The 14,098-nt window shown below is 42.4% G+C and overlaps 1 protein-coding gene and 1 non-coding gene across 2 annotated transcripts in view; both read right to left on the bottom strand.

Moving 5' to 3' along the window:
• Window positions 1-14,098, bottom strand: part of Eif2b3 (eukaryotic translation initiation factor 2B subunit gamma) — a 60,912-nt gene that overhangs the window by 42,046 nt on the left and 4,768 nt on the right. The window contains exon 3 of the mRNA XM_052177106.1: window positions 12,837-12,982. Coding sequence (XP_052033066.1) covers window positions 12,837-12,982 — 146 coding nt within the window. The remainder of the gene's footprint in view (window positions 1-12,836; window positions 12,983-14,098) is intronic.
• Window positions 13,663-13,766, bottom strand: LOC127681854 (U6 spliceosomal RNA). The gene has a single exon (XR_007977208.1). It is a non-coding gene; the product is annotated as a U6 spliceosomal RNA (small nuclear RNA).

The following is a 14,098-nucleotide window of genomic DNA, read 5'->3' as shown; positions in this document are numbered from 1 at the left end:
CACAAACCAAGGAGGAAAAAGTCTGCAGAATCCTAATTTTTAGCATGTAATTTTTCAGTACAGTAGCACAGTGTTGCTTCACTTCATCATAATGAGGACAGCTGGTTGAGGGGGGAAAATCTTTTATTTCCTAGGTTGCTTTAATAAGATGACTGTTTTTGTAAGTTGACTGTCTAATGATTAATTGAATCGAGTGTACCTCAAAGTAAAGAAAATTACTCTGATACAGATATCCCTGAAGTGGTGACAAAGTTGTCTTGGGAAATAAGTGCTGACCTCATTCAACATCTGTAGAAGTCTTTATATCTGTCATCACTGTGAACAGCAAACACTGGGAGCAGGCCAGTGGGCTCACTTCTCTTTGCCTGCAGATGACCCTCTCCCTACTGAACTGTTATATAACAGCCATCCTATTCCTGTCTTAATGCTGCCGTGAGTCAAGTGTGTCCCTGCCCCCCAGACTGACCAGAGTCACTAAGCCCTCCATGGCAGAGTAAATAAAGGCTGAGCGTAGCGTCCCTCTCTGCCAAGGGAAGCTGGGCGATCAGGAAGGCTCTAGGAGAAAGAAAGAAAGCTGCAAATACCAACTGCTGCCCAGAAGAGGTGTAGATTGGGGTAGACCAGAGTTAGAAAGGCCACTCTCCAGCCTGTTGAGCAGCCTCCAGGCTGTGCAGTGTGCTCCAGATTTTCCATCTTCCATGGGCTGTCACCCAAGCTGGGCGGAGCTTTGGTGATACAGCTATCTTGAATCACTCTTTGTAAACAACCCCTCACCCATATTCTAGTTAGTAAAATCAGGAGTTAATAAAAAATAAAACTCACTGCCTCACCAAGCTGGACTCTGGTGGTGTCCGTACTTTGGTCTGTAGCGGGCTCCCTATCTGAGGTGAGTAGACACGTGTGTTGTCTCCTCAGGAAGTTTTGTCACACTTCATGAATACAAAACCCCAAAGGACCACAAGACATAACCCTTCTCCCTTCCCGGCTGTTTGCCATCTGTTCTCAGCAGGAAAAGAAAGGCCTCAGTCTGAAAAGCAGGACCCAGGGCAGACTGGGTGCTGTTTACCAGCCCCTCATGAGTGTCTGTCTCAAAGACAGGGCCAGCTAAGATTCAAAGCAAGCCAAACATTCTCCTCCTAGTAGCTGTTCCACCACTTGCAGAGGAGAGATTTGTTGACCCTCAAAAAGCTGGAAATCCTAGAAGAAAAAAGTCTAAGAGAAACAAACTGCAAAATCCAATGAGCCAGAGAAGTACTATTGATTATGTGTGACCACGAGTCATGAATAAACAAGGGTTGTCTGGACTGTGAATTAACAGTGATCCAGAATGCCACATCTAAACATACCAGCCTCCAACAGTGTTGTCTAACACTAACAGCCTCTTAGGCAGAGACTAGCCTGAGTCTTCAAAGACACACCTACTCACTGTTCCAACAGTCCTCACATCTCGTTGTAAGCCTGCATCTAAGAAGCCAGGGTAAGTGTCAGGGTGAGAAGCACAGCTTGGAAAGATGATAAACGTGTGCCTTGTTGACAGTACACAAACACACAGTCTCCAAGGGAAAGCAGCACTTTTGAATTTAGGAAGAATTCAAGACACCCAGGATTTCAAACTACAAACTGCTGCCAGTTAGTGTTAGCTAAAGCAAACAAATTAAGCTCAGAAAACTCAACTACATTGCCACAGCAAAGCCCAGAAATATCTCATTACAAGAACATTTTTAATCAAGCCAAAACCATGAAGTAAAACGGGGGGGGGGAGGGGGGAGGGAGGCCCCCAAAGTTAAATAGAGAACCGGATGCTTGTCTGTGCGGTGCTGATGGAGGGAGGAGAGCCGAGCTACCGGAACAGCTTTGTTTTCTGGCAGCTGTTCTGCGGCAGATTGTGATAAATACTACAATCTGGCAACCAATTTCCTACATCAAGGAAAAAGAAAAACACAGCTCCCTGGGAAAAAATTGTCAGGGTTTAATAAAATACCGTGCTTTTACCCACCCATCACTTCCACAGACAATGGCTACAATCCAAAACACCGCTCCCTATCCATCCCTGCCCATCTGGAACTAATGAATTGCTACTCGGTGTGACTAGAAACAGTCACAATTTACATTTTCCTATGTGGTCCAACTCAATTCAACCTCTGAAAGTACCTGTAGACTTTTACAAGCTCCACAGTTAACTATATTAGATACTTCACTGGTTTAGTTTTGGATGAAACTGCCTAGGGACAAAATTCCCAGTCTGTAGTCCCCAACAGCAAGCAAAGGGGCTGCCAGCTCCCAGTTTAGTATCCCTGAGACCGAAGTGTAGGTGCTGGAGGAATGGCTACTGGGTGTGTAGGTGCACACCTTCAATCCCAGAACTCAGGAGACAAAGGCAGGTGGGTCCCTGTGATTCTGAGGCCATTAAGGGCTACAAAATGAGACCTTGTCTCAAACAAACAAACAACCACAACAGCAAAACAATAGATAATCTTAGGTCCCAAACTAACTATTCTTCAGGTGTCCCTTAGCTCAGTCACACTGTGACGACTGCTCTCCAGGCCTGAAATCAGAAGCCTTGGGGACTCGAGAACTGAAAGTTTCCCTCTCCCACCCAGACTCCACTTCCAACATCCCTCCTTATTTCTAGTGTACTACCTTAGTCCAGTCCCAGAATCTTTCCCTAGTCTTTAAGGATTTTTTTTAAAAAAGATTTATTTATTTATTTATTTATTTATTTATTTATTTATTTATTTATTTTTGTATGTGAGTACACTGTCACTCTTCAGACACACCAGAAGAGAGCAGTGGATAGTGGATTCCACTACAGATGGTTGTGAGCCACTATGTGGTTGCTGGGAACTGAACTCAGGAAAAGCAGTCAGTGCTCTTAACCACTGAGCCATTTCTCCAGCCCCATCTTTAAGGATCTTTAAAATAAAAATCACCTTAATAAATGCACATATAAAAACATCATACTGCTTCATTAACAAACATTTTTCAGTCTCAGACTCTACACATCTCAGTTAACTTCTGAAAATAGCCATTCTAGTCTTTTGACTCCTAATCTCATATTTATTTAAAAAGTATTTTATGTATATGGTTTCCCCTACATGTATGTCAGGGTATGGACAACATGTGTGCCTGTCCCCATGGAGTGCAGAAGAGGCATCAGATTCCCTAAAACTGGATTCAGAGGGTTCTGAATGGCCATGGTGGTGCAGGCATCAGAGCCAGTCCTCTGAAAAAGCAGTGTGTGCTCACCACCACTGAGCCGCCTCTCCAGTCCCGGGTTTCTCAGTTAGTTCTTTGCTTAAAAATGCCATAAAACAGTGATCTCTAAAAATAAAAAGTTAAATTTATTATCACTAAGTTTTGAAAATTTTTATACTAATGACCTGTATGCACATATTTATTTTTAGGTAAACAACTAAATCCTGGCTGACATTACAGGGCTCAGAACATCCTTAACATTATTCAGAGTTGACTGATTTTTTAAAAAAAAAAAAAAATTTTATTTACTTTATTGCGGAGTGAGATCTATGCTATGCTGTGAACATGAGTGTCAGAGGGCAGCTGGTGGGAGTCATTTTCCTCTGTCCACCAAAATACCAAAACACCGGTACATACTTATGCCCCCACACATACAAACATGCATATACACATGTATATACACAGATATAGGTAGGCGTACATATACAAAAAGTCACTGCATATTACTAAAGAGAAAACTCTTCAGGATCTTAATGATTGCAAATATCAGTACATAAGCAGTAAACACTAGTGCAGTCAATTTCATAAAATAAATACTACAGGACATGAAGGACAGACAGGATAACTTATACCCCACATTCATCTAGCTCATCCAGATTTGAAAAAAAAAAATTAACAAAAAACTTCAGAGCAGAGAGCAAATGGGCTCACAGATATCTATAGAATATTTCACCTAAAAGCTGTAATTTCTGCAGCCTGTGGAATGTTCTGAATAGATTACATTTTTAGACCATAAAGCAAAAAAACTTTTTTTTTGTTTTTTTTCAAGACGGTTTCTCTGTATAGTCCTGGAACTCACTCTGTAGACCAGGCTGGCCTCAAACTCAGAAATCCGGCCTGCCTCTGCTCCTAGAGTTCTGGGATTACAGACATGTCCACCACTGCCCAGCCAAAGCAAATTTTACTAACCAAAGCAAATTTTACTAATCACAGAAACTAGAAATAATTTATTGCAACTTACTTGGATCATAAAACTAGAATCAATAACTAGAGAAACCAGTTTCTAAATCTATGGAAATTTCACTCTAAGTTTATAGTATCAGCACTTAAACAGAAATGGTGTCAACAAGATGGCTTAGAAGATAATAGTGCTGCCACCAAGCCTGCAAAACTAAGATTCTTGGGAGCCACTTGCTGGGCGGAGAACCAACTCCTTCATGTTGCCCTCCGGCCTCCACACACATGCCATGACAGCATGTAACCCCCATATAGCCTCTACAGAATTAAATACAAGTTTAAAAAACAAACAAAACAAAGACCACCATACTAAAGCCCAGAAAGAACTCATATAAGTAATATAATGATGAGCCTCAAGGTTTTAGGAAATCAGTAAGTTAAACTCAAAATTAGTGTATACACATACACACACACACACACACACACACATCAATTTAAAGAATCACCCAGGGAATGGACGGATGGTTAAGAGTGCTTGCTGTTTATCCAGATGATCTGAGTTTTGTTTTGTCCCTGGCACTTACGTCCGGAGCTCATAAACTACCTGTAACTCCAGCTCCAGGAGATTTGATACCCTCTTTTGGCCTCCAAAAGTACTTGGATACATGTGGCATATACACAGACACACATACTTATATACATAAATAAAAATTAATCAAAAATACATAAGGGGGGAGGGGATACGAGGGTATATGTAGTTGGTTTGATGGCATAGGGATACGAGGGTATATGTAGTTGGTTTGATGGCATATACTTTTTTTGTTGTTGGTTTTTTGGATTTGGTTTTTTTTTTTTTTTTTTTTTTAAAGATTTATTTATTTATTATATGTCAGTACACTGTAGCTGTGTTCAGACACCCCAGCAGAGGGCATCAGATCCCATTACACATGGTTGTGAGCCACCATGTGGATGCCAGGATTTGAACTCAGGTCCTTTGGAAGAGTAGTCAGTGCTCTTAACCTTTGAGCCACCTCTCCAGCCCCCCCTTTTTTTTTTTTTTTAAAGATTTATTTATTATTATATGTAAGTACACTGTAGCTGTCTTCAGACACACCAGAAGAAGGCATCAGATCTCATTAGGGATGGTTGTAAGCCACCATGTGGTTGCTGGGATTTGAACTCAGGACCTTCAGAAGAGCAGTCAGTGCTTTTAATCGCTGAGCCATCTCACCATCCCCCTTGGATTTGGTTTTTGTTGAGACAGGGTTTCTCTGTGTGGCCCTGGCTGTCCTGGAATTCACTCTGTAGACCAGGCTGGCCTCGAATTCAGAAATCCACCTGCTTCTGCCTCCCAGAGTGCTGGGATTACAGGCGTGCGCCGCCACCACTGCCCGGATGGCATATACTTTTAATATCAACACTAGGGAGGCAGAGAGGAAGTGGATTTCTGTGAGTCCAGGCCAGTCAGGATCACACATGGGATACATGGTGATGTTCAAATAAATCATTAGGCACAAAGATCTATAGCCAGTTAATCATGATTAAAAAGACCACTACTACTCAATTAAAGATCATTACTGTCTCTCAACACCTTGGCAACTGCCTGAGTAATCATACATTTCTAGGGCTCCATTCCACCCAGAGTCCAGCTTGGAGCCAATGGCTACACTTCGCCTGCTACTATTGATTCAGCTTGTCCTTTTAGGGCAGCTATACTACTTATTTTGTTTTTATATAAAATATACCCAGCTGGGCAGTGGAGGTGCACACCTTTAATCCCAGTACTCATGAAAGAGAGGCAGGTAGATCTCTTGAATTTGAGGCCAGCCTGATTTACAGAGCAGCTTCCAGGACAGCCAGGGCTACACAGAGAAACCCTGTCTCAAAAAAAAGAAAAAAGAAAAAAAGAAAAAAAAGAAAGAAAGAAAGAGAAAAAGAAAAAAGGTCCTGAGTGGTGGCTCACAACCATTTGTAATGAGATCTGATGCCCTCTTCTGGAGTATCTGAGGACAGCTACAGCGTACTTACAAATAATAAAGAAATAAATCTTTAAAAAAAAGACAGAGGGAGGCATACCTCTGTGAGTTCAGGGCCAGCCTGGTCTACATAGCGAGTGCCAGGACAGCCAGGGCTACACGGAGAGTCTGTCACAACAAAACGAAGTCTGATACCCAGAGCTAAGACAAGGCCCTCTCCACTCTATGTGCTCAGCATATGCACACACGTGGGTCAGTGCAGGGTCAATGACAGGCAATGTCTTCAATCGTTCTCCACCTTATTTTTGACACACAATCTCTTATTGAACTTGTGCTCACTGATGTAGAAAGGTTAGCCAGACAATGAGTTCCAGGAATCCACCCTCCAGTTGCAGTGCTCTGCCGTCCCCGGTTTCTTACACTGGTGCTAGGATCCAAACCTGGGCTCCGATGCTTGTCCAGCAGGCATATATATCCCTTAGCTAAGCTACCTCCCCAGCCCATGATCTGACAACTTTCATCTCCTGTACCAGAGAAAGAGAGAGAGAGAGACTCAGTTGTAAGAATGCAGGGAAGGCTCCTTGGAGGAGATGGGCATAAGCCATGAGTGTGACGAGGTAGCGGCTCCTTCAGAGCAACTGACACCGAGGCCATAGTGACAGAGCACTTACTGACTTTACAGCACTGGACTTTTCACTAGTTAGGCTGCAATTTCACATCATGATTCAAAGCAGGAAAGGTCATCTTAACAAGAGCTTCCAGATGTAAGTCAAAAAGGAAGGTTGTTACCCACCAATGAAGTTTATGATGACAGTATATGCTTTCTATCAAAATTCCTAGCTTATATCATTCCCCACTACTCTATAGCCCTTTGCTCCACAAAAAGGCTCCCTCTCAGGAAGAGAAATACTCAAAGGTATCAAACTGAAAACAAAGCCTTAAAGTTTTCTGGGTCATCAAATGAAATAAGGGATATAGCAAGCTGGGCAGTGGTGGCTGGCATACGCCTTTAATCCCAGCACTTGGGAGACAGAGGCAGGTGGATTTCTGAGTTCAAGGCCAGCCTGGTCTACAGAGCGAGTTCCAGGACAGCCAGGGCTACACTGAGATACCTTGTCTTGAAAAAAAAAAAAAAAGAAAAAAGAAAAAAGAAAAAGAAAGAAAGGGGGCGATATAGCAGCCCCCCTCCAGACTGGATTTCTACCCCGCGGCAGCGGAGAGGTAACAGGATGGAAACAGTTCTAACTTGTGGATCTATGAGATGACCACAGCAAGAGACAATCTCTGATGAGGATCCTCAAAGTGAGGAGAAGAAACGGAAAAGAAGAAGAAGAAGGCTTTGAAAACCACAGTCTCTTTCTGCCACAACACCTGGAACTTTCTCAAAGCTAATAGTGTCAAAGAAGTGATCATCAGGTTATCCTGCAGCCCACCACAGCAGTCATCAGTCACCACTCACTACAAGTCTTCAGACAAGTCAGGACCGAGCTCTCAGATCTTCCCTTGACCAGATTACACTTACTCTTTCCAAACAGATAGAAATCTGACAAAACAAAACCTTGGGCAAAATGAAAGGTTCCCAGGAAAGACTGACAGAGATTCGTAATTTGATAAGGACATCAAACACTCTACTGAAAATAACTTATGTTTAGCTTTTTGCACATCTAAAAATAGAATGTTTATTCAATTTTCTAATAAGCTGTCTCCAGGGGATTTCACCATAATCTGTTCTTTGTTGTAGCATGTTTGCTGTTTTATAAAACATACAACAATAGTTGCCCTTTACATCAAAGGATTTAAATAGCTAGACCTCTAACAACTAGCATGTTGGTACCCTTCTCACTGCTTTCTGGATTGTGAAACTGAGGCAGGGGGTATATGAGGTTTGCCTGTGGCTACAGAAAAATTCCTGTGTAGATTAAATAGAGAATTACAAACTCTGCCACTTTTAAATTAAGAGAAGCAATGAGACGTGCAATATAAGGTAACAGGCTTTATTATGGACTAAACAGATTTCAGTAGTCTGCCCTCAGAACACTACCTAAGCAATAACCAAATGTGGTTTCTAAATGGCAAGAACAGCACGAATGACCAATGACCTCAGAAAGGCAAAAGGCTCAAAAGCAGGGCTGGCTCCCTGTCCACGGAGTTCCTCAGTTTTACTGTGCTGAGCACAGACTAGACCTCTGTTTTGCCAGGCTCCCCGTTCACATGCCCGTAGACATAGAATAGTCTCCCTACAGTTCTCAAGTTCCAGCTGGGTATGCTGACACACACTTGTGATCCCATCAGTTTGGAAGAAGGGGCAGAAGGATGAGGAGTTCAAAGTCACCCTCAGCTACACAGAACGTTGGAATGAAAGACCTCAAGAAACAAGAGCTGCACACTTGCAGGACAAGGATTCTACATGAGTACTATAGAAGACTGCAACATTTTAAGTGAAATTTGCACTTTCAGAAGTAGAAGCAACGGGTACAAGTGTATATCAAAGTTTATCAAACCTCAGGAACAGCTCCAGGCATGATACTGAATTCAGAAGGCTAAGGTTGAGAGTCAGAGGCTAGCCTGGGGTATTGGTAAGATTCTGTCTCAAAAAACCAAAACTCAAAACCAAAAGCAAAACTAAGCAGTGGTGATACACACCTTTGAACTCAGCACTTGGGGGGCTGAGGCAGGTGGATCTCTGTAAGTTCGAGGTCAGCCTAGGCTACAGAAAGTTCTAAGACAGTCAGGGCTACACAGAGAAACTTTGTGTCTGGAAAAACAAAAACAAAACAAAACAACAATAACAACAACAAAAAGAACCCCAAACCCAAAACAAAACACCAAAAGCAAAACCAAAGCCCTGTCTAGGACAGGGTCTAGCTCTGGATGAGTACCCAGGCAAGCAAGTGCTGGGATATATATATTATTTAAGCTTGCTCAATAGAGGGTCAAGTTTCTCAATAGTAAAGGAAACTCATGTTGTCTATCTTTCAAGGTGGGTTGTGTGGATTAGAAATCTAGATATACTACTAGATTTTCTTGAGATATTCAGAACAAATGTTCCAGTTAACGCTATGGAAAATAAACTTTATATTCAAATGACCATAAGTAGTTAATAAATTATTCTTACTTCAGGACAGTCTCTAAGAATGGGTATTAAATTTCCAAAGTAATAAACAGCTTTTGCAGGGCGGTGGTGGCGCATGCCTATAATCCCAGCACTCTGGGAGGCAGAGGCAGGCGGATTTCTGAGTTCCAGGCCAGCCTGGTCTACAGAGTGAGTTTCAGGACAGACAGGGCTACACAGAGAAACCCTGTCTCGGAAAAAAAAAAAGCCAAAAAAAAAAAAAAGCCACAGGCTTTCTCAGATGTACAGTTTACTACATGAAATTATGGAATTGAAGTTGCCTCAGATGTGCTCAGGCAGGTTCCTGGTAGAAATGTGTGAATGATTGATTAGCTGTTACTACAACCCAGGTGTCTGTGGTTTTCAACCTCCTCCCATTAGATCAGTGGAAACGGGGAGTGCTATCACAAAGCAGGCCGTGTAGTTTTTAAATCCCCACCCTTCCCCTTTCCACCTGGTGTTCTTTCTCCCTGAAACAGTTTTTTTTTCCTTTTTTTAATTAAACCTTGCTAAGTATGGTGGTACACACCTGAAATCCAAGCACTTGGGTGTCAAAGACAGGAGGACCACATCAAATTTGAAGCCAGCTCTAAATGGAGTTCTAGGGCAGCCAGGTCTAAATACCAGAGCCCTATCTTAAAAGAAAGAAAAGGAAAAAGAAAGGAAATCAAACCTTAATTAGGCTATCATCTTGGAGGAAAATGTATTGGTCTTTAGCTAATATGTATTCTCTTGGTAAATTTCCAACAAATACACATATGTGTAAAGGTTTCAAATGTTTAGGTTATCTTGAGGGAGGTCTTTACTGAACTGGGATTTAAAATAATCCCTGGTACTTAAGCTTTGTAGTAAGTCAATTTAAGATGAAGATTATTGCCGGGTGGTGGTGACGCACGCCTGTAATCCCAGCACTCTGGGAGGCAGAGGCAGGTGAATTTCTGAGTTCCAGGACAGCCTGGTCTACAGAGTGAGTTCCAGGACAGCCAGGGATACACAGAGAAACCCTGTCTCGAAAAAACCAAATCCAAAAAACCAAAAAAAAAAAAAAAAAAAAAAGATGCAGATTATTCCCTGGTCTCATGTCTCTAACATCACAAACACCCACTCTTCTTCAGGTCTCAATTAGAGCCCCTTGTCAGGAAGTAAAGCACCCCTAACTTAAGAAGCCAGCACATGCAGCATTTCCTGATGCTCCTCTAGAGGGCACCTGGTGCACACCTAACTTCTTAGGGATTCTAACTCATTCCACTACTGTAACTCTCAAATAAAATCACAATTTCCACTGAGTCATGTGTCCCTGGCTGTACCTAGAAGACATAACATCTCCGATGCTCCGGTTACTCCGAGCATTGAGCGAGACTCTGGCACCCATGCGTACTCTCTCTTACTACCTGCATTGCAAGCAGAGCACTCGAGACACACCTTTCCTATCTGTAAAATGGAGATCCTGGAACTCACACTGTAGACCAGACTGACCTGGAACTCAAGAGCTCTGCCTGCTCCTGCCTGCCAAGTACTGGGACCAAAAGCATGTGTCACCACTGCCCCAAAACCTTGGCTGTCTTAACTGAGGTTTTCAAGGAGCACACTGGATCAGATGTGTTTAGAAGCTGTTATGAGGCAGAGTTTGGAGTAATAAGCCCCAGTATAACCGAGGTCTCAGAAAAGGGTAGAGTGTGGGGAAGGGGAGGGGATGTCAAGGAAGCCTTTCGTGTTCTATTGGTGCTTAGTGTAAAAAAAATAAAATAAAATAAAAATCTTAAAAAATATAGCTCATGGAGCTGGAGAGATGGCTCAGAAGTTAAGTGCACTGATTGCTCTTCCGAAGGTCCTGAGTTCAAATCCCAGCAACCACATGGTGGCTCACAATCATCCGTAATGAGATCTGACTCTCTTCTGGCGTGTACTAACATATAATAAACAAATAAATAAATAAATCTTTAAAAAAATATATAGCTCAGATCTAAGTCATCACTCAAGAGTAAGGTGAGATACACCACTTTCAAGCATGGACATTCTCAAAATATTCATCTTTCATCTATTTTCTTTAAAAAGCCAGTAAGGGCTGGAGTCTTCAGAAATAGGGGTGTAAACCATGAATGGTGGAAGAAATCCAGGGACAAGGGCAAGCAACACAGGAAAGAGGAAGAAATTCTCAGAAAGACAGAAATAAAGGAAGGCAGTTCTGCCCAGGCCCAGGTTATAGCTAGGAGGAGACAGATGGTTTCCAAGAGGATGGCATGGAGTGACCAATGCTGAGCATGTGTCAGACAATGCTTCTTTTGGAAAGACGGAAGACAAAATGATAAACACAGAAATCTAAGCATCTCTGAAAACGAGGAATCCTGGACATAACCCAGCCCTTCGTGGGCTGAGGCAGCAGGATGACCAACAGCACAACAGCACTGGGAGACTCGGGTAAACACGCTAGCTTCAAAAGCCCAACTGGGTTTGATCGCTGGAAGCCACATAGAAAGCCAGAAATCCCAGCACAGGAGGTGGGTACAGGATCAGAGGCCCGTCAGCCTGCAGGAAGCAGTGTGGTAGCAGAAGCTCAGAAGACAGTAAGGTGGCTCCGAACACAACAGTAACTGGACACTAATGCTGCGTGTACACAGAGACACACAGAGACAGACACAGACAGACAGACAGACAGACAGACACACACACACACACACACACGAAAAGAAATTAAAGTAATTGTTTGCTTTTTCTTTCTTTTCTTTTTTCTTTTTTGGTTTTTCAAGACAGGGTTTCTCTATGTAACAGCCCTAGCTGTCCTGGAGCTCTGTGGAGTTCTATAGACTAGGCTGGCCTCTAACTCAGAGATCTGCCTCTGCCACTAAAATGCCTCTACATTACAGGTATGGGCCACCACCACCTGGCCACAGATTTTATTTTAAGCCAGGTGCATATATTCAATTCAAGCATTCAGGAGGCTGAGATAGAGGCTCATCAAAATTTCAAGGCAAGCCTGGGCCACAGAGAACTGCAGTCCAGGATGGGCTACAAGATGAGACTGTCTCAAAAATGGATGTCTTACTACTTGGAAAGCAGATCGTGTTGATTAAATTTCTAAAGCTTTATTACTAATCAAGCCAAAAAGCAGTTGAAAAGTAAATGGGAAACAATAGACTTGATATAAAAATATCTTAAACTGGGTTTGTTGGTCCATGCCCGTAACACCAGTGCTTGAGAAGTACAGGCAAACCAGGCGGTGGTGGCACACGCTTGTAATCCCAGCACTTGGGAGGCAGAGGTTGGCAGATATCTGAGTTCGAGGCCAGATATCTGAGTTCTGGTCTACAGAATGAGTTCCAGGACAGCCAGGGCTACACAGAGAAACCCTGTCTCACAAAAACAAAAACAAAAAACAAGAAACAGAGTCAGGCAGATCTCTGAGTTTTTGGCCAACCAGATCTACGCTGCAAATCCTAGGCTAGCCATGCTACATGGTTAGACCTTGTCTAAAAACAAAAGTTTTTTGTAAAATACAAAGCCCTGTCAAAAAAGATATTATTTATCTTCAATAAAAGTCAACGTAAATAAAAAATTATATCGAATAAAAAAAAAAGTAAGTCAAGAAATATGTTTACCTTAAGTTTTGGATAAATGTGTCGTAGGGAATCTGCAGTCCCCATGTCTGCCTCATCAGGAATGCATACAATATCTAGCTTCATTTTCATCTTGAATTCTGCACAGAGAGCCTTTTGGACATCTTTGGTTGTCACCACGATGACTTCTACAGGATAAAACAGAAAATCATTCCCTGAGACAATTTCCATCTTTTGGTCAGATGGGCTCTGTTGTGGTGCACACGCTTGTAATCTAGCACTCCACAGGGGCAGAAGGATCAGGAACAAGGCCATCCTTGTCTACACATCAAGTTCAAGGACAGAGGATAGAATCAAAAATAATAAATGCTAATATGACTGAGCCTTTTTTCATTGTGTGTGTGTGTGTGTGTGTGTGTGTATGTGTGTCTATGTGTGTGTGTGTTTAAATAAAAGCCTGGCAGTAAGCAACAGTAAATTTCATCTTCAGATCCTCTGAGTGTTCTGTGACACAGTGGTACCTGTCCAGGACTGGCACCACCTCACAGCTGGCAAACTTTAAATGTACCAGAAGGGGAAGAAAGAAAATGACTCCTAAAAGCCTAGCCAGTTGGGCTGGGGGCCATCTGCCCCATCTCTTCAGGATCCCTCCTTTCCTCTCCTGTGCAGAACAAGAGAGACCAAAATCTACCCTGAGTTACAGGAAAACAGGCAGGGATGGCTTGAGAGGGAGCGCCCTGAACAACTGAATGTTCCTTTACCTCCCACGTCCAAGGTCTGGGCTTCACAGAAACACATTAACAAATTCACAAGATATTTGAATTAGAAAACCCCTTCATTCAGGGGTGCTGGAAGGCAGAAAGGAGGAGAAAAAATAGAACGCTTCCCAAATCTATGTGCTATCCTGTGTGGGGGCCACGCTAATCTTCTCTGTATCACCCCTATTTTAGTGATGTGCTGCTGAAGAGAACACTGTTTCAAATGTAATTATTTTATTAATTTTGAGAATTCTGTGTATGCGTATATTTTGATACTTACCGCCAACCCCTTCCAAACCTGTCCTCCATCCTTATCATTACATTAAAAAAAGGATGTGTGTGCACTCGCGTGAGCATGCTTGTGTATGTGTGAAGATCGGGACTACTCTCGCCTCTGAAAGCAACAGGCATGAACATACTGCACTTACAGACATGCAGGCAAAATATTCTTATACACTATTTTTTCAAAAAATTAGCTAATTAATTAATAAAAATTCTATATTTAGGAGCACCCCACAAATTCTGAGTGAGTCTCAGTAAGAAAAA

The sequence above is a fragment of the Apodemus sylvaticus genome, chromosome 3 (genome assembly GCF_947179515.1).
Source record: "Apodemus sylvaticus chromosome 3, mApoSyl1.1, whole genome shotgun sequence".
Taxonomy (NCBI): domain Eukaryota; kingdom Metazoa; phylum Chordata; class Mammalia; order Rodentia; family Muridae; genus Apodemus; species Apodemus sylvaticus.
This window is presented reverse-complemented; position numbering and strand designations above follow the sequence as displayed.